Genomic DNA, 25,232 nt, shown 5'->3' with positions numbered 1-25,232 from the left:
GAGCCACACACCTGGTGTCACAGAGGGTTGTTCATCATCTAAAATGAGTGCTAGGAACTGAACCCCGGTCCTCTGCAAGAGCAGCAGAGGGTCCTAACTAATGAGCCATCTCCCTACCGCATCCTCAGATTAATGCTTGTGGATGCTAACATTGCTGAGTCTCTCTCTCTTTAGGGCTGCACCACCAGAGCCGGACTCATTCTCTCTCCTGTAAGAACAGGGCTCTCATTTCAAAGGAGCAGAGTTTGCACTGAAAATGGGTAAAGACAAAACATAAACACAGTGCCGGTTTGGTCAACACGATTTTGAAACTTTTGCCATCTCAAGGCTGAGGGTGAACAAACAAATGAACAAGAGAAGGGGGGAGGGAAGGAGGGAAAGAAAGAAAGAAAGAAAGAAAGAAAGAAAGAAAGAAAGAAAGAAAGAAAGAAAGAAAGAAAGAAAGAAAGAAAAGAAGGGAGGAAGAACGAATGAATACAAACAGCTGACCTTTGCTGGGAAGCTCTGTCCTGGGATCCCAGGGTCCTTGCTCAGAAGGGAGGCTCTGGCCACTTCATAAGCTCCTCTCTGGTCCCATAAATTCACCCCTGAATCAAAAGAAAAGCAGCTGGGTTTTCATTCTGGTGGAAGAATTTGGCATCAGAAGCTTATTACAAAAATGACACAGTGAAAATACTTGGAAGTTGAGCGAGTCCAGGGAAACGCTAGCATCCATTAAATCACAGTAAGCATTAGAAATGAGTGAATGCTCTCAATCTCAACGTTAAAATACTGTACCTTAAAGACAACAAACTGACTTATTTTCCTTCCAGGCCTATAATCCACGTTAGATTATTAGTTCAGGCGAAGTATATAATTCAGTGCTTCAATTAGCAGTGAAGCACACATGCGGTGACTTTTAAAAATGATAAATTAGGGCTATGCTTAAGATCAACTCGGTATTAAAAGTCCCAAGGCCTTAGCTGTATTAAGACTAAATCCATTTACTTAAGTCTCAATGAATCTGTTAGACACAACGCCAAGTCTCCTCTGGGCACTTAGGAAGTCTAATTTTATATACTTTGGTAAGTGATTCTATAGATAAAATTAATTTGCCAGTTCAGACCAACTAGACTGGTTTTTTTTTTTTTTTTTTTTTTTTTTTTTTTTTTTTTTTAACTAAAGTCATTCAAAAAGCTGTTCTACACACTTGTTTCTTGGGGTCTTGTCTGTGGAGCCTGACAGGCCACAGGTTCAGTTCGGCCCCATTTCCTTAAGCTAACCCAATGGAAAGAATAACATTTTTCTCTTCTGGAGCGTGTATCGTTTTCATAACCAGCATGGTGATTTCTCTGGACTTGTTCGCCTATGAGGTCACACCCTTGCTATTTGGTGGGCCCACAGCATGGGCCTGGAGGTGAGGGATGGGACCAGATTCCCCCACGTGTTATTCCCATTCCTTCAGCCAGAATCCAGGATTTTCAGACCTGAGTCATAACAGCACAGTTTCAAGTTACTAAAGACTTCATATTTATGGGGCACAAACGGTATTGAAATTTTAATCCTAGACATTTTACAATTCCCTTAAGACTTCTAAATCCACACCGTTTTATCATTCTCGATGTGGAAGTCTGCAGTTATAGTCAGGTTACAAAAGGATTACTACTGGAACATCAACCGTCTCGTGTAGCCTTTCCAGAACATTCTCAAAGCTGGTCTCGAGCATTCTAAACCCCTGGTTGTTGAATAACTAGGGGTGAAAAGTCATGAGCATGGCGAGAGGCAGAGGAATGAACTGGGTCCCTCGGCCGTGTTGGGAAAGAGAGAAAAGGATGGTGGACACATGTCAGGGAAGGAGGGGAGGAGGGCAAAGGCGTTTGCAATGAGTAATATTCACTCCTTCTAGGCAGAGATAGTATAATCGCCTATGAGAGAAACTTCTGGGCATGTCTGAGAAAGAGCTTATAATTGGGTTCACCAATGTGGGACGACCCTAAAGTTGGTGACACCTTCCTATGGCTGGAGTTCCAGAGTCATCAAAAAGGAGGCAGTGAGCTGAGCAATAACCTTCCACTTCTACTTCCTCATGGTGGACGCAATGTGACCTCAGCCCCCTGCCACTATGCCTGCCTTGCCACGATGGATGGTTCCCTTGAATGTGAGCTCAAACAAGCACTTCCTTCCTTAAGTCGCCTTGGCTTAAGTGTTTGGTCACAGCAAGGAAGGTAATGAATATTGTAGTCAGATGACACAAATCCTCAGAGATGAATCTGCCTTTGAGTGATGACATCTGTCCACATCAGGGCTTGCCAGAGAGAAAGGAACACTGTCTGGGTGGAAGATGTCAGAAGTCCATCTCGCTGCAGTGGCTCATGCTGACAGCCTGGAGCCCTGTGTCTTCATCTGCTCATAGGCTGTGCATCGAGGGCTTGTCACCATGGCTTCCTGGTCCACTGTTGTACAGACTGTGAATCCAGGGCTTGTCACCATGGCTTCCTGGTCCACTGTTGTACAGACTGTGAATCCAGGGCTTGTCACCATGGCTTCCTGGTCCACTGTTGTACAGACTGTGAATCCAGGGCTTGTCACCATGGCTTCCTGGTCCACTGTTGTACAGACTGTGAATCCAGGGCTTGTCACCAAGACTTCCTGGTCCCATTGTTGCTCTACCTCTGTTCACTCACTCGCCAAGTAATATCCACTTTGGGCTTGCTCGTGGGTGCTCTAGACGTGATGCTTCCATTCACAAAGCCCATTCTGTCCACTCAGGTCAGCACCTCCTATTGTTCCCTGATGCTAGTGATTTCTATCTGCATTATGGAAACCCTGCTCTCTTCAATCTACTCCATCCCAGGAGATGCAGTAGTGTCAACCCTGGGTCTAACATATGAACACAAAGGGAACTGCCTTCTGATGGTCGTACTTGACAGAGAGACAACAGAATGAACATGAACTTGCATCCTTAGTCTGGAAACCCAAACTCTGAAACCACCCCAAATACAAACATTCTTGACCTAGAAATGCTACTACTCCTGGCTCCTTGTGATGGTCACAATGCAGGTACTCTAATGCTGAGTGTGATAGAGTATATGCGGAAGTGTGTTTAAATAGTATGTGAAACACAAAGGGGCACTGGGAGACGGTTTAGTCCATAAACTGCCCGCTGTGTGAGAGTGAGGATGGAAATTCAGATTGCCAGTATCCATATGAAAGCAAGACACGGCGGTGCGCATCCATAAGCCTGCCTGTGAGGCAGGCGGATACAGAGGGACCCCTAGAGCTCACTAGCCAGCCAGTCTAGCCAATTCATGAGTTTTGGGTTCAGTAAGGGAATAGTAATGTCTCAATAGCATCATCATCATCAACAACAATAATATTAATAATGTGTAAAGAAACAGAAAAGAACCCAGTATTGACCTCTGGCCTCCATTCACCCATGCCCATAGAAACACATAAACAGTAGAAAATTGCTTTTATAGAAATACAAGTGAATTTTCGAGTTTACACATGAAACACATCTCCAAAGTATCTAGTAATACATATGCATGTAATATTCTAGAATCTAGACAGTTTCTGAAATAATTTCCAGTCCCAAGGAAGCAACCAGAAGAGGCACTCAGCCTGTAAGACTGATTCCGAGGGCATCACATGTGCTATGAGAGGGGACTGGAGGAGGAGGCTCTACATCCTACATCCTCTGCATCATTCTTGGACCTCTTCTGCAAATTCAACATTGCCGCCAGAAAAGGACAACAACAAGGAAATCAGTGAATGGGGAGTGGCTGGAGATGAGACCCTTGAGGGAGAAGCCAGGAGAAAACTTTTAGAATACTGCTGGCCTTGTGGAATACATGAGCTGAGACTTGCAAGGTAGAACTCTTTAGACCCAGTGGGGCCCCCGGAAGGCAGATCACATTGGCCAAGAAGAGTGAGTGTTATCTTCCATCTGTGACAGGCAGAGTGTGGCCAGCTGATCATACCTAGTGCAGCTTAGCCATAGCTCGTCCCTACGGCATTGCTCTTGGGACCTCACTGACACTTGGGTGCTTTACCTGGGACTTAGGAGACTCACACATCATAGTGGGTTCCGATCCAGTGAGGCAGCTCCTGCCAATTACACTACAGTCTGTAAAGGGCTTATGAGAGAGCTGGTAGGGTACTTGAATTGGGTAAGGGCCATCTGAACATACCAGTACTTGTGAACTACCAGCACCACTGAAAACCATGCCAGGTGCCCAGATGACCATGGCGACCATGGTGTTCTCTGCAGTCAGGTACTAGTGTCATGAAGGTGAGCACAGGCATCGTAGCCTTCCTCCCACATAGATGTACCAGCTGATTTATAGGCTACCCCTGCCAGCTTTGAGTTAAACTAACAGTACAAGTCAACTTGTCAAACTGGTGGAGAGTAAAGGCAGTTGTGCTAGGACCTGATACTTGGCAGAAGAGTGCGGACACCGATATCATCAATTCCCTACCACCCAACCCCAGTGAGAGGAAGACAGAATGTTTCTGCATACATTCCAGCTACAGTAGAGAAATGCCTACGAGACTTCCACATAGGCTTGAGGCGAGGTCTCTGCATGTTCTACAGCCCACTGCAGTTGCTGTCTTAGATGGATGGAGATGATGCATGGTTCGCTAATCAAGCCATTACCATCTGCTTGCCCAGTAGCGATACCTTGACTTTGAGAGCCTAAGGGAGGCCTGAGTGTGGGTAACTTGCATTTGATCATACTGAGGCTCAAGAAACCCAATGTGAAGAACCTTCTCAGTCTTCAGGGCCAGTTCCTCCGCCTTCTAGGTGACAGAAAATGACAGCTATTTGATTTCCTGTGGGTCAAATATGCCACACATTAAACACTCCCCTGAACTTTCACCTACATTTTTCCAGACTCCAAATCTAAAGTAAGACTCTCTATTGGCTCTAAAGTTCTCCACAAAGAGACTTTATTTCTAGTTATTCCTGGGAGAATCTGAAGGCAGGCTGGACCAATGCGTGTGAGACATTTTGCAAGGCTCCGGAGAAGTTGCACAACTGCACTATTTGCTGAGCACAGTGTTTATTATCTGTGTACAGGAATCATGGAGCCATCTCTGGGCTTTGTAATTGGTTGCACAATATCCCCTCCATGGGATCTGTGGTCAGGAGGCTGTTTCTTATGAGCTCTGCTTATATATTTATGCACTAGTATTTCTTTTAGATGATACAAATAAAATTTTTATTTGTGCAGCATGGGTAGACAGGATGAATTACACACAGCTGTGAGATATCAGGATGTATTTTATGCAGCTATCTTGTTGACAAACCGTAAAAGGAGGTCTTGAATGATGCATACGTTCAGAAAATATGACCTTATAAAATGCACAGTTTGTACACAGTTTGTTTTTCGTAATCTGTATTTGGGCATCGACAAAACTCACTGTTATCTAAGGAAGAAACATGGGCAACTCATACTGGGGAGACGCTTCCAACTTCTTTGCTCCTGGGTAAACCTGACATGCCATTCGCTCTGTGGATAAAGAGTCTGTACCCATCTCATCGTGGAAACAAGGCACAGTAGATACTCTGATTTTTATTACTAATTATCTTCTTTGAGAATGAACTCTCATCATGTGTATGTGTGCGTGTGTGTGTACTCTGCTTCTCCCTCAATCATTGTCTGCCATTTTCAGATGTGAATTAGGGTAGTCAAGAAAGACATTATAGACTCACCCATTTCCTCAGAAAAGAACCCATTTAGATGTTACAGAAAAGATGATAAAGAAGACATCCCCTAAAATGACTCAGCTGCCACCAACCAAAGTCACCCAGAACTTGGCTTCTGCTTGAGCCATGCCTGTTCTGGCCTGGCCCCATCCCTCCTTTGCCTACCTTACAAAGGGGAACATTGTGGCATGCCAGACCAAGACCAAGGCATCCTGGTGACGACCTAAGATTTCAGTTCCCCAGAGATAGGAACTGATACCACCGCTGCAGGACACACTATCATGGGGCCACTGAGCAGGCCCTGATCCCAAATCTTCCTTCATGTGCCACCTTCCCTCACTGTCACCCTCAAAGGGATGGGATTCTCATGGCATCATTCTCTTTTCTTTCAGGACCTCCCAGGATTAAGCAAGCACCAATGAGGCCACGCAGGAGAGGGTCTTCACAAACCCTGATGTGTGGACTCGGTCTAGATATAAGAATCTGGGCGTCTCTGCTTTTGTGGTGTGTTTGTGTAGCTACTGCTGTAGACGGCAGAAACTGACATTAATAACTTGGAAATGTCAAGGTTCAGTTGCCAGTGGGTGTCAATCTGATCAGGCCACCTGGTGGGACAGTGAGATGACAAACTGGTGAGAATGCTAAGACAAGAGAAAGCTAAGTGTCACCCCTAGTGTTTTTTTTTTTTTTTTTTTTTTTTTTTTTTTTGGTTTTTTGAGACAGGGTCTCTCTGTAGCTTTGGTGCCTATCCCGGAACTAGCTCTTTTAGACCAGGCTGGTCTCAAACTCCCAGAGATCCGCCTGCCTCTGCCTCCTGAGTTCTGGGATTAAAGGCGTGCGCCACCACCGCCTGGCTAACCCCTAGTGTTCTTAAAGGAGAATTCCTGCCAATACCCACACGGACTGAAGAAAGAAGACATGGGTGGAGGCGCCATAACAGAACTGCAAGGAGCTTCAGAAAAGTCTAAGGAGGAAAAAGTTGAAGAAGCCACCTTGAGTTGAAAAGCCAAGATCAAGGCTTGGAAACTCATTTAGCATTTTATTAGCTCCGAATACTAAAGGCCTACATCAAATAAGGCAGATGCCATCTAAGGGCTCCCTGTTTCGGGGTCATGGGGTGCTGATGTGCCCATTAACGCAAAGATGCTCTTTATTCAGATTTACATCTTCAAACTCAACCCGAAACCAGCATCCCCCTTTCATCCCATCTGTACCTTCTCTACCTGAAAATTAGCAGTTCAATTTAAAAATAACACAGCTCAAAGATCCTCAAAAGAGTCAAAGGCAGATGAAGCTGAAAAGAGTAGCTCAACAGTAGAGAAAACTGATTGGCTCTGCCTCTACCCAGTGATAAAGGTGCCATCAGCAGGGTGCACCACGCAGGTGGAAGATGCCCGTGATATGACGTGATAGGAGCAGCAGGGTTGTAGAGCCATCTTTCTCCTTAAAACCCATACTTTGGGGCTGGGAAGGTAGCTTAGTAGGTAAAGTACCTGCCACGCAAGAACAAGAATATTAGTTCTGTCCCCAGAACTCGTGTAAAAAGACTGGAGGTGGTGTCACCTGTTTATAATCTCAGCAGTGGGGTGAGAATCCCTGGGGTGCACCAGCCAGGCAGTCTAACTTAACCGGGTCGTTGGAAGGTCCTGTCTCAAAAATTCAAGGTGGAGGCTGGAGAGATGGTACAGCCGTTAAGAGCAATTCCTTCTCTTGCATATGCCTGGGTTCTATTTCCAGCACCCACATATCAGCTTAGTCATCTGTAACTCCAGTCCCAGGGGCTATGACCCCTCTGCTTCTGATCTCCACAGGCACAAGAAACACATGACACACATACATGCAGGTAAAATACTCATATACAAACAAAGAATATAAATAAGTAAAAGAGAAAAACAAAGTGGATGAATCTTGAGAAATGATACTTGAGTTTGACTTCTGGCCTCCACACACAAGAACCCACATCCACAAATACATACACACGCAAAACCTACATAACCTAGTCTTCTCGTAAGATCCCCGAAAGATGCATCCTACAATGTTCTGATCAGAACTCTTTGAAGCTGTCAAGTGTCATAAAACACCAGGACAATCTGAGATACTACCTCAGCCAGAAAAATCCCCCAAGTAAATAAATACCAGTTAAATGCCAATGTGGTTCCTGATATAGGACTGAGGGACAAGAAAGGCACACTGGGTAAAAACCAAGGAAACACGAATAAGGTTGAACCTAATTTAACATTATGATGGTATTATTATCCCTGTGTATGAATTATAGCCAACATGCATACAACGCTAATGTAAGATGTCAGTGGGGGGATGGGATGAGGGCTAACTGGGAGGCATTTGTAATAGCTTCTTAATGCGTCTATGAATCTCAAAACTGTTATAAAATATAGCCCACTCATAAAACCTTTTAGAATTTAATCTGAATCTTGCAGGAATAATTGTATCATTCTGGAGGCACTCAGCATAAGAAGTACTGGACACAGGTAGACATCACTGGGGTTCTAGATCCCAACCAGTCGTAATGTTAACTGGTCATTTCTCCTATAACACTGATAGGTATTCAAATGGAAGAAAAGATGCTGGGACTGCAATTAAGGCCAGACATGGCAACTGGAAGGCCCTTCCAGGTACTCCATGGCACTCTAGAGAACAGAAAAGCAAGAGGCTGAACAGAAGGCAAATTTTCATTGGCTTTTATTAAACCTGCAAGATAGCACAAAAGTAAAGGGAGATGTGCTGCTTGGTTTTAAGACCTGCTGGGTGTGACTGTCATATTGTGTATTGACAAAATGGTGCTGAAACAGAACCCAGGCACAAGTGAGTGAGAAACATCTGTATGATTTGGAGTCAAAAGATCTTTGACCTGGGGATGCAGCTCAAGGACTGAGTGCTTGAATAGCATGTGAAGGGCCCTCTGTTCAAACCCTAGTACAGATCAAATCAGACGAGATTCCAGCCAGCCACACGTATATGATATCAGGGAAGTCATCTGAAATTCTTGAGGCTCAAACCCTTTATGAGTCACTTGAGGCTGAAGACCATCATCCACCACAGAGGACTGGCAAGAAGGTAGAGTGAGGTCATGATGGAAGGGGACCTGGATGCCCTTCAGATCACTTTTTCAGATCAGTGTTTGGATGGAAGCCAAGCCAAGTGCTCATGCTAGTTTTCTTTGAGCCACTAGAACTACAACTGCATCATGTTTCTCTCTCTCTCTCTTTTTTTTTTAATGTTTGTACAGTCCTGATTTTTCTATAATCAGCACATATTTTTATTATGGAGAAAAAAATAAATGGAAAAACATCTATCATTGGAGCTTCTGATGACAAGCCCCACAGTTTTCCTGGCAGCACCAGGCACAGCCTCAGGCCTGAAGAAGACAGAGTCCATTTAGATACAAGAGCAATCAAGCTCTGCGGAACAATTATAGTTCTGTGGAGATGCTTTGGATGTCAAGATGAAAGTCAGATAAAGCTAGCTATGGCTTCCCATAAAGGGTTAAATAGATTCATGCCCCAAACACACACTGCCTCCACTAACCATATATGTAGCTTGCCATGCCTCATAGGACTCCTCGCGTGAGGAGGAAGACAGTATACATCAACTTCAAACTGTCCGGCTTTGGCTGGGCACTGAAGGCTTACGCAAGCCCCACATAATGAACTGTGGGACTAGGCGGTTGTACAGCTTTTCCCTTACAGTTGCCCAATAATGAATATCAGAGTTAACTGCAAAATCAGAGCTGTTTGCATTTCAAATGCCATTATCACTTTGTCCCTTAAGAGAAGCTATTTGCTTCCAACAGTTTTTTTGGGGGTGGGAGGATGTCAGAACTCTTCCAAACTTAGTTTACAAAAAACACAGAAAAATGGAACTAAGCATCAACATGTATAGCTCAGAAATGATTTTTAAGCATTAATAGCAAAAGGCAATGGGTAGGCTTGTATGGAATCTAGTGTACTCTGGTGTAAGGCTTTAAACTAGACTTTCTCAACCTTCCTAGTGCTGTGACCCTTTGAGATAGTTTCTCATGTTATGGTGACCACCAACTATAAAATTATTTTATTTGCTACTTCATAAGAGTAATTTCGCTAATGTTACGAATCATCATGCAAATCTCCGTGTTTTCCAATGGTCTTAGGAGACTCCCATGAAAGGGTTGTTTGACCGCACAAAAGGGGTTGAGATCCACAGGTTGAGGATCACTGCATTAAACAGATTAAGCAGCAATGAGAAAGAAACTGTGAAGCTACGAGAAGCTCCATCTCCTTTTTTTTTTTGTTGTCATATTTTTTTTTATTAATTAATTAATTTAATTATTAAAGATTTCTGCCTCTTCCCCGCCACCACCTCCCATTCCCTCCCCCTCCCCCAATCAAGTCTTCCTTCCTCCTCAGCCCAAAGAGCAAGCAGGTTTCTCTGCCCTGTGGGAGGTCCAAGGACCACCCACCTCCATCCAGGTCTATTAAGGTGAGCATCCAAACTACCTGGGCTCCCACAAAGCCATTACATGCAATAGGATCAAGAACCCATTGCCATTGTTCTTCAGTTCTCAGTAGTCCTCATTGTCCGTTATGTTCAGCGAGACAGGTTTTGTCCCATGCTTTTTCAGACCCCGGCCAGCTGGCCTTGGTGAGTTCCCGATAGAACATCCCCATTGCCTCAGTGTGTGGGTGCACCCCTCGCGGTCCTGAGTTCCTTGCTCGTGCTCACTCTCCTTCTGCTCCTGATTTGGATCTAACAGTGCTCGTTAACATCCTCATTCCACTCAAGGACGCTCCCTCACATCCTTCCTCTGAGAGACTACTCCCTTATGTCCTCGCCTCATCTTACAGTGCTCTTTAACGTGCTTCCTCCGACTGAGAGCGCCCCTAACATCCTTGCATCCCCTAAGAGCGCTCCATCACATCCTCCTTTCCACTAAGAGTGCATCCTCGCATTCTTGTTCCATCGAAGAGTGGTCTGCAACACCATCTGTTGTAATAAAAGCGGCAGGGTTGCGTCTCCGGCACCTGGCTGCCCACATGGCTAGCTTATGCCCCGAAATAATTACATGGAAACTGTATTCTTTTAATCACTGCCTGGCCCATTAGTTCCAGCCTCTTATTGACTAGCTCTTACATATTAATCTAACCCATTTCTAATAATCTGTGTAGCACCATGAGCTGGCTTACCAGAGAAGATCTTAACCTGCTTCTGTCTGGAGTGGGAGAATCATGGCGACTCACTTACTCGGCTCCTTTCTCCCAGCATTCTGTCTGTTTACTCCACCCACCTAAGGGCTGGCCTATAAATGGGCCAAGGCAGTTTCTTTATTAAATGAAAGTAACTCCTCCATCATTTCCCCTTTTTTTGTTTAAACAAAAAAGAAAGGCTTTAACTTTAACATAGTAAAATTACATATAACAAAATGGTTATCAAGCAAGAATTAGTTACAATATTTATATCTATTTTATCTCTTATAACTAAGGAAAACTATAACTATCTATCCATTCTTCAACTCCATCAAAGACTCCAGAAGGATATAATATTACCTAAGTAAACAAGAAATCCAAAACTCTAGAAATGACAGAGACATCTCACTGCCTGGACAGTCACCCAAAGTTCTTTTGTACCATTGGGGCATCCATCTTCAGCCTTCAGGCCCATAGTATCCAGCAGACATTTTCATCAAGCAGGAAATTCCAAAGACAGTTCAGTCACTTTTTGCTGTGTCCTGCAGAATGTCTCGCAGACTCTTTCATGAGTCAGGAACCCCAAAAGACCATCTCACCTTTAGGCAAGTTCAGTAGTCCTCTCTCTGAGGGTTCTCTGTGTCCAGTTTATGCAACAGTCCAGGCAAGAGCAGTTTCTTGCCCAAATGGCTATCAAACTCCATAAGGAGCCTCTTCAATGCCCATCTTCCTCTTGAAGTAGATTGGTGCTGCCAGGAGCAGACGTGTCTCATTGTCATGAAAAGCCCTAAGTTATTAAAACATTTAAATGCCATATTCTGCAGTCTTTGAAAGATATGAAGAATGCCTATCTAGCTGAAATATATCTATGCACATCTAGAAAATCTAACTAACATGACTAAAAGCTTGACAATTATCGATGATTATCCATTAACAACCTATATACATTACATTTTTTAATGAACTATACAATCACAATACCTTAATCAAGATTAGAAATATGCATATACATATAACAAAATTGACCTTCAAATCCACACCAATGCAAATTATTCATATCTATATCAACCATCCCTCTAAGAGTGCTCCCCAACAATTCCAGGCCATCTAAGGGTGTACCTTAACATCCTTGCTCCATCATCTGGCATCTTACACCTCCTTTGCCAAACCCATAGCTGATTCAGGAAAACTTAGTGACCAAGTTTTTCTTTCTTCTCTGACCAAATCTTCCTTCTACTCTTTAAAAATATGTGTGCATATGTGCATGCAATTGTACACGCTTGTGCAGGAAGATGAGCATACACATATGTGCATATGTTTATGGAGATTTTAGGTTAACTGTGGATGTTGTTCCTAGGGGGTCATCTTGCTCTTTGAGACAGGGTCTCTTATTGGCCCGGCTCAGCGAATCAGTGAGCCTGAATGTTCAAGAGCCACAGGGATCTGACTGGATGTCTAAGCCTCTCCAGTGCTGGGATTACAAGTGGGCTGCCTGTCACCCTGGCTTTTTGATGGAGGTGCTAGGTATGAAACCAGGTCCTCAATACTGGTGTGCTGTAGTATTTACTGTTATCAAACACTACGCCCAAGGCAAACTGTAGAAGAAAGAGTTCACGGTAACAAGAGTGGTAAGCTGGCTGAGCACATTCATCTGAACACAGGAAGCATAGAGAGGGAACAGAAGGTGGGGAGAGGCTGTAAATGCCCCCAACTGATGGATTTCTTCCAGCAAGGATCTATCTCCTAAAGGGTCCACAGACAGCACCACCAACTGGGGACCAAGTCTTCAAACAATGAGCCCTTGAGGGACATTCTCATTCAAACCACCATGCGTGGCAACCACACAACTAACCGGGCCACCTCCCCTAAGCCTGCCTTCTTCTCCTGACCACCTTACTGCTCCATGGAGAGCTCATATTTCTGAAGCTGATGAATCCCAAATCAGTACTCTTCCCATCTATCCATCTCACCCGAACTATCTCTTCAGCAGGCTGATTTCAGACTTCTCGCCATCCCTGCCCCTGTCAAAGATACTTAGAAATAAAAGGTTTTATCTTTGTTAGTCACTGACATGCCACCACCATCTGACACTTCTCCCTAAGCTAGATGATGGCTGACCTCTTTGATGCAGTCTTTGTTTTACTGAGTCACCAACACCAGTTGAGTATTTGACTCTTGTTCCCATTTTGATTTCTAAAACCTCTACTACCTCTTAACTGAATACTGCCATTGCCTGGTTTAAAATTCACTGACTGTCTTGATCCTATTGCACGTAATGGCTTTGAGGGAGCCCAGGTAGTTTGGATGCTCACCTTAATAGACCTGGATGGAGGTGGGTGGTCCTTGGACCTCCCACAGGGCAGAGAAACCTGCTTGCTCTTTGGGCTGAGGAGGAAGGAAGACTTGATTGGGGGAGGGGGAGGGAATGGGAGGTGGTGGCGGGGAAGAGGCAGAAATCTTTAATAATTAAATAAATTAATTAATAAAAAAAAAGAAAGAAAGAAGAATAGAATAAAAAAAAATTCACTGACTGACACATTCATTGGTCTTAGTGGACTTTAGTTCTCTGTGGTGTTAGTCCTGATATATGAGAGCCCAGCACCAAGTACTGTGACAGAGTAGCCCGCAATGCTCTAGGCACATACAGGTTCTCCCTCTGATCTTAAAAGAGGAAGACATTGGATAAGAGGGGAAAAAAATGCCTGGCAGGGTCTTTTTGCAGACAACTAGGCAGTAGAAGATAATTGTGTTCTTGGAACAGAAAGACAACCAGTGTGGTTAAAATGGGGTAAGCTGTGGTCATAGAGAGGAGATAAAGTCCAGGTCATGACAGGGCTTCCAAGGCAGAGTTTGGATTTTGAGTGTGGAGACCTAAGTGTAAAGCTGACTCATACTAGAAACATTTTCCACCTAGCAGCAAAAGTGTCTGAAGCTTGGAGGAAAATAGATGCCAACTCCCCCTGGGATACACATGTAGTGTCGAGGCCAGATTATAAAAACAGTAAAAGCGTCCTGATGACACTCAGTAGAGCAAGGGCTATGCTGACCACACTGGCTGGAAAACACTGAATAAAAATGAAACTCCCCGCCATGGGCAGCAAGTTGGAGAGGTCACCTCCAGCAAGCACCACTGTGCTTATTCTATTGTCACCACCTGAACCACCATCTCAGATCCATTCGCTATCTGCCATGTCTTCCCTTTGGGGGAGGGAGGCTTTGCATTTCTCCTTCCCTTTGCAGAGAAGTCTCTGCTCTCAAACCTTCATGTGACCCCCCCCCTCCCCATACCTTTTTGTATATACCTCAGATCGGGCAGCCATACTTAGGCACCCTTCCTCTCAATCTGTTTCTTAGCCCTTCATCTTGGTTGATTCCTTCACTCACTCATCATGATACAAATTCATTTGATCTCCTTAGCCTTTGGTCAGTCTCCATTGCCTCACATTTAATCAAAACTGGGCATACCCAAGGGAGAAGCCTTGGCTGTCAAGTCCCCTGCTATACTCCCAGAGATAGACAAGTATTTGTGTAGAAAAGCAATATGGAACAAATTGAAACTGTGCATGGCTGGGTTGCTGATGGAGACGGTGTAGGTGTGGGGTTAGGGGTGGGAGTCCAGAGCTTGACTCTCCACTTCTCTGACAAGCGATGCAAGGTTCGCTCCCTTGCAGGATGATGCACAGAATGCAATCCACATGAGCCTTATTTATGAGCCAAGATTCCAATTTACTTATTTTTAATGAGGAAAAGTGCTGTGTCAACCCCAGGCCTCATCTGAGACATTTGGCTCATTATCTACCCAGCAGGAAGGCTTCCTTGAGGAGCCAAATTAAGATCAGAGCAGGCAAGCAAGGGGCCATAATAGAAACCATCATCACAGGAGCCAGGCTTTGCTTTCTCTGTTCAAGAAGGTCCACCTGCTGTGCTGGCCGAGGGAGCACTAAGCCCCAGCGAGTACACCGAAAGCCATAGAGCGTGGGTTCATTACAGGCATTTTAAGTCCATTCTCTCCTTGGGTTCCTGAAGGCCAGCCTTCAAATGCTTATTAACTTAAGATATAGCTGAGTCTTTTGACACTGTTGAGAATACTTCTTTTTCTTCATGAGAAAAATGGGCTTTGAGTTACAACCTAAATAACAGTTTTAGAGCCACGTCCCATGTGTTCCTGTGGGGGAAGAGCTTTTGAATTCGAAAAGGCAGTGAAAGAGACACTTCCCTCCCTTCCTTCCTCCCCACCTGTGAACAGTTACTTCTAAAGACTCCTGTGGTTTGTTTGGGATGGCCTGGGAATGGGTGTGGAAACCTATGTGGGGTGCATGTGGGGTGGGGGTGGGGTCTGAAACAGTAAGAGTGACTGAGTTAGGGTGCACATGCCTATGTCCTGATGGCTAAGGACAAAGGTGAGGCAATCTGGACATGGGTGTAAAATGATTTTGGTTTTCTAGCCATTGGTTCTGACTGTTAACCTTGAAATCCTATTTTAGATAGTCAAACAGAACAACTCAAACTATCACAGCATTGAATTCAAGTCCTGAATTCAGAAAACCTCCAGTGCCTTCAAGTTGTGAAGTATCTGTTATACGTAGGGATTGATCTAGAGGCATCTTTAATAGTGTTGGCTGGCATTGCCATGTTCTCTGGCTTCACACTAAACAGCATGCTTTGGTGCCTCCAAATCCTTGCTTTGCTTTTGTTTTTCAAATTCAAATTGCCCAATTTAGAAGCACTCAAATTTTTAAGCTTTTGAAGGTTTTTCGCCCTGTCTTATACCCAGTCTTATTATGCTCTGTTGCCAAAGAAGACAATGTGAGCCCCATGCTAGGCTGGCTACAGGAGTCTGGTCAGAACACAAAGAGCAAAGAACTGGGAATTAATGCCTTCGTTTAAAGTCCACAGTAACAACACACTAGCTGCTCCAAATGCATCCTCCATCCTCCATCCTCTATCCATGGGCACTGATATGCGAGCCTGGGACAAGCTGTCAATGCTTTGGGACAAGCGGTTGATGCTTCAAGCTCACTCACTCTTTGCTTCTCTTAGCCCTCGACCACATCATTTATTTCCACTAGCAAAGATTATAGAAGCAAAGAGTGCTTATTGATTATTACTAGGGTACAGCATTGAAACCACAATGGGAGGTATAATCTTCCATGGCTGTCCTTCAGTAGCACTGGGAACGGAGCTGAAAGCATTGTGCGTGGCTAGAGGTGCTTCCTCTCCTGGGTCTGGCCTAATCACTGGGCCCCAGACAGCAGTGAGAGACCTTGTCTCAAAAAGGTGAATGGGTTCTGAAGAATGAATATCCAAGGCCTCTGGCCTCCACATCCTCACTGAGCGCCCCAAATATGTGTACTTGCACCTGCACACACATGCCCACATAAACATACCTGCGTACACACACAAATCAAGTAAAAATCAATGTTTAGAAGGTTAGCACTGGGACTGAAAGATGGATCAGCAGGTGAAGGAATGTGTCAGAAAAGCCCAGTGACTTCAGTTTGATCCAGAGCCCACGTAAAGATGGAAAAAGAAAACTGACTGCCAGACTTCCCTGACCCCACATGCACATCATGACAAATGCCCACACACATATATTGTGTTTGTTCATTCTCTCTTTCTCTCACCCAAAAACAATAATTAATAATAATAATAATTTTTAAAGTTTTCAAGTTAGCATCGCAGAAAGAAGAAAGGAGAGAGCTCTTCTGAGCCTCCCTCTTCCTGTGTGTCCCTTCCTCAAATCCCACCCGCTCCTGCCAGTGGGGAGCAGAGCAACTGTTAGAGGAGACTAGAGGGGTAAGCATGCTCTGAGCAGTGGAGACAGTACCAAAGCTTCCCAGGGAGTATGCTGATGTCAGGGGGCTGGGGAGGAGGAGCAAGGCCTCCTGAATGGTCCCTCTCTACACTGCTTCCTCACATCTCCACTCTGCCTGTAAGAGAGACAGTGAGGAGCTGGGCTTATCCGAAGAGCAGAGACCAGTCAGAGGGTGCCAGTAGTACTTCATCTACCTTTGAGCTCTGTTCTAATAGAGTGTTCCTTGTTGGTCTACAGGACAGCTGGGCCGATAGCTTTTGCTTCTGTCTCACAAACATTTCCAATCTCTCTAAACCCTCATCTCTGAGGAAGGTGCCATGACATTCATTCTGTGAGTGAACAGAGACGTGGGATCCGTCAAGACACCAGATTTAGAAAACAAAAACACGGGGACCCAGTTAAACCTGAACTTCAGAGAAACAATGACTAATTGTTAGCATTACCATAGCCCGTGTAATTTATACTTCATGTATCCATTTCCCCATGTATATGGATATATATGGCACACACATGGCATCGTCTATATTGTCCGACAACCCTTGATCCAGGCTTCCTTGAATGGTTCACGGGCCCACAAGGCAGACAACGTCACTCAGGAAAATGGTCTCATTTTAAAATGCTGAGCTAACATGAGACTCCCTTAGACAGAGCCGGTATCCATCAATTTGCAGTGCAGATAGATGTCTTTTCTACAATATGGACTCCAGGAGCAAATAACCTGGAGACAAAAGGAGCAGGGGGTGGGGCAGTGGCAGTACGCTCAGTGAAGAACACTACTCTTTGCACTCAGAGGCTTTCCTACCCCACTGCTGGAAGATGCAGTCTACACATACCCAAGTGTTTCATTCAGACTCGCACAGCTCCATCTGTCACCAGAACATGTGTTTGGCACAGACTGAAAGCCAACAGCCGTCTGACAAATATTTCAAAACTGAATTTATATCTTTCTAACACATGGTTTACATACGGATGTCATACCTAGCAAGCTTTGCAGTTCTCAAATAATATCCTGGCTAAAGCACAAATGATGTCTCCAGCCGACCGCAATACCGAAATTATTTGCTTTTAAAATATGTTAAAGAAGGCTCGGTTTATGAGAGGGGGCTCCTGCCAGAGTCGCCTGCTTCAGTATGCAATTGTTATAAAGTTCAGGATAAGAATCCAAACGCATCTACCATAAGCCAAATATTTGCATAACTCCTTATTCAAAGGGGAAGCGCTCCTGGAAAAACATGAATTTAGATCACTATTATCAAGGGTGGCACTCACAAGCTAGCAAACGTCAGGAGTGCCTTCCATTCCCCACAGCTCTGAGTGTCTCCACCATCTCGAAAAATATATGTCAATTCTATAGGCTGTACCAAGTGAGTTTCTCTATGCATGAAAATACTCTGTAAGATTGCCTGCTATAAGTTCTTCCTATAGGGCATTTCTAGATGAAAATCTAAACTACCCAAATGTAATTTTTTCTTCTTCAGCATCAAAAGGCCACGTATTTTGCAGACTTTGTTGCTTTCCCGTTTTTCCTTCTACTACGGGATAGCGTGTAGACACAGGCCCGGTTCATTAGACAGCAGGCCATATTTGCCACTGGCTGGCCAGCGATATGCTTGTAAATATTTCGGTCCCCTCCCTGTTCCCAAGAAGAAAATGGAAAAACTGAACCAGCTGAAAGCAAGCAGGGTCCGTGCACTGACACAAACTGCAATTCTACTTTTACAGAGCATCCTCCAGATTGCTGTTCATGAGGACTGTGGGGCGGGCAGCAAAGAAACTGTCAGTGATTTTCTGTGGAAATCATGCGATCGATACTCTTCAACTTGACGATACCAGCATAAATCAGAGCCACATGGAGAGAACGCTCATCTTGAATCCCACATATTTCCTATAGTCAGTTAAGCCTAGAAGGCCCTCTCTAAAGTGAGCAGAGTGGAGTTTAGCCCAAAGGACAACACCTGACTTTCCTCACTGGAAGGCTTATCTGACATCGTCATCGCTGATTGGAGAAGTTCTTGCTGGAGTGTCCAGCTCGAGTCATCTCCTCAGAACTTTCTCTGGTGGTCTGGGTGTGATGCCGGAGTTGTAAAAAGCAATGTTGTATTGACGTGCCCACGTATGTCACCTCACACAGGTGGGCAAAGGTACCGTATAGGTGGGATCTGTTCATCTGCTCTACCAGAGCAGAACAGTGAGCTGCAGGGAATCAGCCCTTATTGGGGCTTGCACCACTGGCAGTCAGCTCAAACCCAGGCCATCAGGGCTGGGGAGATGGCTCCATCATTAAAGTGCTTGTCTTACAAGCATGATGACCTGAGTTCAAATCCCAGAACCCACATGGGGAAAAGAAAGTTGGGCATAGAGTCATATACTTGCAATCCTAGTGCTGGGGAAGTGGAAGCAGGCAGATCTCTGGGGCTTCACTGGCCCTTCAGCCTGCTAGGCAAATTCCAGGCCATGGAGAGACCCTGTCTCAAAAGACAAGGTGCATGGCTCCTGAGACATAGCACCTGAGGCAGATTTCTGGCTTCCATGTGTGCTGTTAGCACCTGTGCAAAGACACATAGGCAGGCACGCATGCACGCGTGCGTACACACACACATTCACACACACACACACGGGGTGGGGGTGGGGGCAAGAATCCAAGCCTCCATCTTCCTTGCTCCTGTTTTGATTAGTGCTTCTGTGGTTACTAAGTCCCACCCTTTTAGTTTTTCCCCTCACCTGCAATGATACCTCTGCTATGCAGGTTTCAGGTTTCCCATCTGTCTGCATCCTCCCCACCCCCTCCTGCTTTTATATCAGCTGCTGGGGTAGACAAGTGGGCTCTGAGGAAGGGCAGTGGTAAGGATTTCACAGGAGCCAGGGTCTCATGGAGAGCTCTAAGAACAGTCAGCCAGAGGTCCGGAACTTTCCTGCTCAGCCCAAGGGAGGCCAATAATCTGGGACGTTGGCCCTGTGCTTTATGTCCTGCCTGACTCACCTACAGTGCTGGCTTTTCTCCTTCTCTGTCTCACCAGATAGTCTGCTTACAATAGGAACATGCTAGCTTTGCCTTCTCCCCACCTCAATAGAGCTAATCCATTACTCTCCCCCACCCCATTTTCCCAGACAGGCAAGTGTCTCAGTAGATGTCATCAAGAATCCTCATACCATGACTGATCCCCACATGACGCTCTTACAACGGCCTTGTTCCGGTTCTTTAGGCACTAATGTTCTCTTTCCTATCACGTGGTCAATGCATTGGCACACTAGTGTGACCTGTCCATAGGGTGCTAAGGGAAACTGTGGCTTTCTGCCCCCCGAGCTCTTGGACACAGCATCTTGGACCTACCCCATGCCGAATAAGTGTATCTAATGGATGTGAAAGCAAGGGAAGGTGCTCTCAGCCTGTTAGGTGACTTGTCTGAAAATTACTTCTACATGGGCATGCAGACACGCATCCGGGAACAAAATGTCAATGTTCCTTAGCAGGATGATGTCTTTGTGTCAACACTGTTTTCCCAGCATCTTGAGCTCTGACAAGTGTACCAAGCCTCCACACGTTTAGGCCAGCTTCCTGTATGCCCACATATTTCAGAGTCTAGTGCTACGGTCCCTTCAGCTTTTAGACTCAACCCAAGCAGAGGACCATGATGGTGCCCTCAGTCAGTGGCGGACTCCAGTCCTATACTTCCGATCTCAGTGAGTCAGCCTTGGAACCTATCTGAAGAAGCCTGGGACTCAGCCTCGTCAGCTAGCCTGAGAGCGACAGACCCACCTGGCTAGCTGGCTCTGAGATGCTTAAGAGCTTAAGCAGTACAGAGCCAAAACCCTAAGGTCAAGGAGGGGAACCAGTTACTTCCTTTTCAGTTCCCCCGACAGCCTTCTAATTAGGATGGAGACCATTTGGCATGCAGTACTGAAGACCTCCCCAGACACAGGCCACCCACTCTCACAAAGGGCCCTGGATCCGGATCCCAGTAGACATGATAATCTGGCCAACATTCAGTAACACTGTTTAGCTTTCCTCTGATTTATTTTTCTAGCATATATGTCAAAAGATCCTGGCCTTCTGTTTCCAACACACAGGAACCATTTCCTCCTTAAATAAATTTATGCAAAAGGGAAAAAAATCAAGATCAATAGAAGGAAAAGTGTCTAACAGTAGCATGAGTACGGCATGCCCACCAAAAAAATGCATCCAAGAGGTTCTCAGGTCCCAAGTACTGCACGGACTGTTCAGTCCACAGCTAGCCCCTGCTGACGTATGTTTAATTACTTAAGGAGCTAGAAAGGAAGCTCTCACCACCATGACAGACATGCAATGCTGGGGTCCAGCCACTGAGTTCACAATGAGTTCCTAGTAGATGATTTGGGTGCAAGTCACATCGTAGCCCAGACATTGAATGGTCATTGAGCCAACGGCCATTCCCCTAAACTTGAAGTACAGAGGATGCTCTCGCTGTGGGTGTTCCCCAGTGGGTTTGGAGCAGCTTCTGTTTACCATGCCGGAGCACAGCTTCCCCAATGCATGCAGCACTGATGTATCTTCTGCCTGTCCAACAGCCCAGAGAGTCAAGAATGGTGACCACCTGTGTGTGGTGATGAGCAGGACACTAACTTGGTATTCACTACTCATGGACAGACAAAGGTCACAAGGTCAGTGAAGAGAGTTCAGAATCCAAGTGGAAAGACAATGGCGTCAGACAAAGAAGGCAGGATACTTAGAGACAATGGCTATCACAGCCCTAGAGCCTTGAAAAAGGAACTCAGGGAAGAGGTTGAGAGGGCAGAGATCAGGGAGGTTTCCTCAGGGACAAGGAGTGCAAGCCCAAGGAAACAGAGACTTACAACTCCGGTGATACTAATCACTCTCCACAAACAAGCAAAGCTAACGGGATACAGGCTCAGCCTCTTCTGGCACCTGTGTGCATTTTGGGAGGCTTCATAATGAACCTTCCTGAGTCCCTAAAAAGAAAAGAATATTCTTTTCTGTAACCAAGCATGTTCTCTGTCCTAAACAAGTGCAGGTTTCCTATTCCAAGAGTGAGGCATATACCACAAACCTGTAAGACTGTGTTTAAGTCTGTGCCCTGGTTATCTTCCCCTGTTAACTTGGCACAATCTAGATTCTCCTAAGAAGGGAGTCTCTATTGAAGAACTGCCTTCATCATATTGGTCTGCGGGCTGTCTGTGGGGATTATCTTGACGGTTAGTCAATGTGGGAGGTGTCTGCCCACTATGGCTGCATCCTTCCCTGGGTAGGAGAGCCTCGACTGCATAAGAAAGCTAGCTAAGCATGAGTCTAGGGGCAAGTCAACATGCAGTGTTCCTTCATGCTTTCTTGTTTCAAGTTCCTACTTGAGCCTCTGCCCTGACTCCCATCGTGACAGGGAAGTTAAGGCAGCAGGAGCCTGAAGCAGTTGGGCACATGCCATCAGCAGCCGGGAAGCAGAGAGCAACGGAACGATGTTCTTGGCTCAGCTAATGCCTACTTTTATTCAGTACAGTCCCCAAACCCAGGGAAAGTGCTATTCTTCTTCATGGGGAGTCTTTATACCTCTCCTGACCTCATTTAGACAATCCTTTACTAGTCCCTGGAGACATGTCTCCATACCATGCCAAGTTGACAGTCACATTGACCATTATACCTTCGTAGCCCATCCTTCCTCACAGAAAAGTGACATGGATTTGTGGATTGTCACTGGGAATCTTGGGGATCCAAGGGTAAGCAATTTTTGTTACAAAAAAGCTCAAGATTTTATCCTTTGATAATGCCAGTTTAAGATAATTGGCCTTTGCCCTTCACGAGCTTCCTAAGAACTAATGTTGCTATGTGTAGAGAAAGATTAAGGCAGCGTTCAGCAGGAAGACGCGTGCATCTGGCACTTAGGAAATACAGAGTGAACATTGGTGATCACAGGATCGTGGGTGTAGTGGTATAGTATTTGTATTTTCATAAATAAGTCTTGCCTGAAGATCAGAGGAAAAGCTAAAGTCACTAGAGGTCAGGTAATGGTGACACACCCCTTTAATCCCAGGATTTGGGAGACAGAGTCTGGATAGATCTCTGTGAGTTCAAGGCCACCCTGGGCTACACAAGAGCAGTGTAGGAAGAAATCCAGGTGGTGGTGGCTCACATCTTTAATCCTGGCCCTAGGGAGTCACAAACTTTTAATCCTAGCCCTAGAGGGAATATAAAACAGGAGGTGAGAGAGGCTGTAGTCTGCTCAGACTACTGCTACCACAGTCGCCCAGCCTTGGTAGAGGTAAGACTTCTCTAGTAGCTTGGCTGCTTTGCTTTTCTAGTTTTCGGGTTGAACCCCAATTTCTGCCTTGTGGTTTTTATTATTGGTGCTACAGGTGGCTTTCCAGCTCCTGCTAGATTTCTAAAATTCATCACTCCTTGTACTCCATACACATAACAGGCTGTTATAATGCAAATGACTTTGGAACGGTAACTGAGATGGAATTAATTTAAAGAATATTCTTTGCACATGATACCGTGTCACAAAAGGATACTTCATAAACCATATATTGTCTATGAACATATCCCCTTCACCTCCCTCTTTTCAGCCTATGTCAGCCTTGGGACATCCTGGCTATTCAAAACCAAAGTTCTGTAGGAGCAAGCTTCCGAAGGGAAAAATTTAGACGAAAATGGAAATCTTCTAGAGAATGGCACAGGCTTGTCCAGGACAAGACTTTGTGAAAACACTGTTAATATTTTAAAAAACACTCATGTTTCAATCAATGAAATTCTAAATCAATGTTCACATCATTTTTGAGGAGTGTCACAAAAGGCAGCTGGAAGTTTTTCATGTATTTATTACATATGGTCATAGAGTGTAGAGCAGCTCACAATCTGTGTCACGGAGCTCCTATGTCAACTTTAAATACAATTTCTCACAGCAAAAAAAAAAAAAGCACTTAAGGTAGGAGACTCTTTTAAAGGTATGTTTCCGGAATTTATTTAGCACGGTGGCAGTGGTGGCACACAACTTTATCTTAGCACTTGGGAGGCAGAGGCAGAAGATCTCTGTGGGTTTGAGGCCCATCAGGACTAGGTAGTGAAACCTTCTCTTAAAACACACTGAGACAATGGAGATGTTCTATCAGGAACTCACCAAGGCCAGCTGGCCTGGGTCTGAAAAAGCATGGGATAAAACCGGACTTGCTGAACATAATGGACAATGAGGAGTACTGAGAACTCAAGAACAATGGCAATGGGTTTTTGATCCTACTGCATGTACTGGCTTTGTGGGAGCCTAGGCAGTTTGGATGCTCACCTTACTAGACCTGGATAGAGCTGGGTGGTCCTTGGACTTCCCACAGGGCAGGGAACCCAGATTACTCTTAGGGATGATGAGGGAGGGGGACTTGATGGGGGAGGGGGAGGGAAATGGGAGGTGGTGGCGGGGAGAAGGCAGAAATCTTTAATAAATAAATAAATAAATAAATAATGAAAAAAATAAAATAAAAAAAAAGAAGAGTGTAGAGATGGCTCAGCAGTAAAGAACTGGCTGCTCTTCCAGAGGTTCTGAGTTCAATGCCCAGCAACCACGTGGTGGCTCACAACCATCTATAATGGGATCCAGTGTTCTCTTCTGGACTGCAGGCATACATGCAGAGAGAACTCTTATACATAGAATATATGAATAAAAACGTTTTGTAAAAAGTGAAAAAAAAATTTCACATTAAAATATATTTAAAAATATTCCCAAAATGTGTTAAGTAAAAGCAGGTAACTGCTAGCTGCATTCTAAATACTTATCCTTCCGCATACAGCTAAGTGTAGCTCTCACTCCTCATTAGTTTTCCTTTTGCAGCAGACAGATATGATGACAAAAGCCACAAGGGGTTAAAACGTAGGGACCAACTGATTGTGGGGTTCTCAATCTCAGTTGATGTGTCCTCAGCCACAACCCATACACATAAGGCTCATGTAATATCACCAAAGAGGGGACAGAGGCCCAGGCAGTCTGCTGCAAGTCTTTTATATACGAGGGAGAAGCTGCACCCATGAAGTCTCAAAAATACGATCACCTGGCCAAACTTGAAGAATTGACAAAACTTGTTGACAGGCCAGCATAGGTGGGAGGAATCTCACAAAACCTCACCCCTAAATAAAGAGCTACAGGTGACAAGGCCATTGAAAGAGGGAGAATTGATTGGTCTTCTCCAAGAACAGAGCCCTGCTAGAATCCACAGTCACAAGTGGTCAGCCCTAAACACATAGGCATATGGTTCAGTAGGTTGCCTTTACATATTTATCTGTTTATTTGTGTGTGTGTGTGTGTGTGTGTCAATGGAATTAAAGAAAAAAGAGGCCATGCATTTGAGAAGGAGGGTTTTGTGAAAGGACTTGGAGGGAGACAGACAGGCAGACAGACAGACAACACACACTCTAATGTAAACCCCTTTACCTTTAACTCAAGTGTGTGACAAACTCAAATAAATTATATCTTGACAGGAGTTTGATATGTCCCCCCAAATGTAAGAATTCTCTGATAGAAGCATACTCATTTATCTATCAATGACAATTATATCAGTATATCAATTAATATCA

General features: G+C 44.9%; 1 protein-coding gene across 1 annotated transcript in view; it reads right to left on the bottom strand.

Moving 5' to 3' along the window:
- The window catches only part of Adam12 (ADAM metallopeptidase domain 12), a 312,140-nt gene that overhangs the window by 258,424 nt on the left and 28,484 nt on the right, over positions 1-25,232 (bottom strand). The window contains exon 2 of the mRNA XM_057779001.1: positions 490-587. Within this exon, the coding sequence (XP_057634984.1) occupies positions 490-587 (98 nt within the window). The remainder of the gene's footprint in view (positions 1-489; positions 588-25,232) is intronic.

Source organism: Chionomys nivalis, chromosome 8 (assembly GCF_950005125.1).
Source record: "Chionomys nivalis chromosome 8, mChiNiv1.1, whole genome shotgun sequence".
NCBI classification, from domain to species: domain Eukaryota; kingdom Metazoa; phylum Chordata; class Mammalia; order Rodentia; family Cricetidae; genus Chionomys; species Chionomys nivalis.
This window is presented reverse-complemented; position numbering and strand designations above follow the sequence as displayed.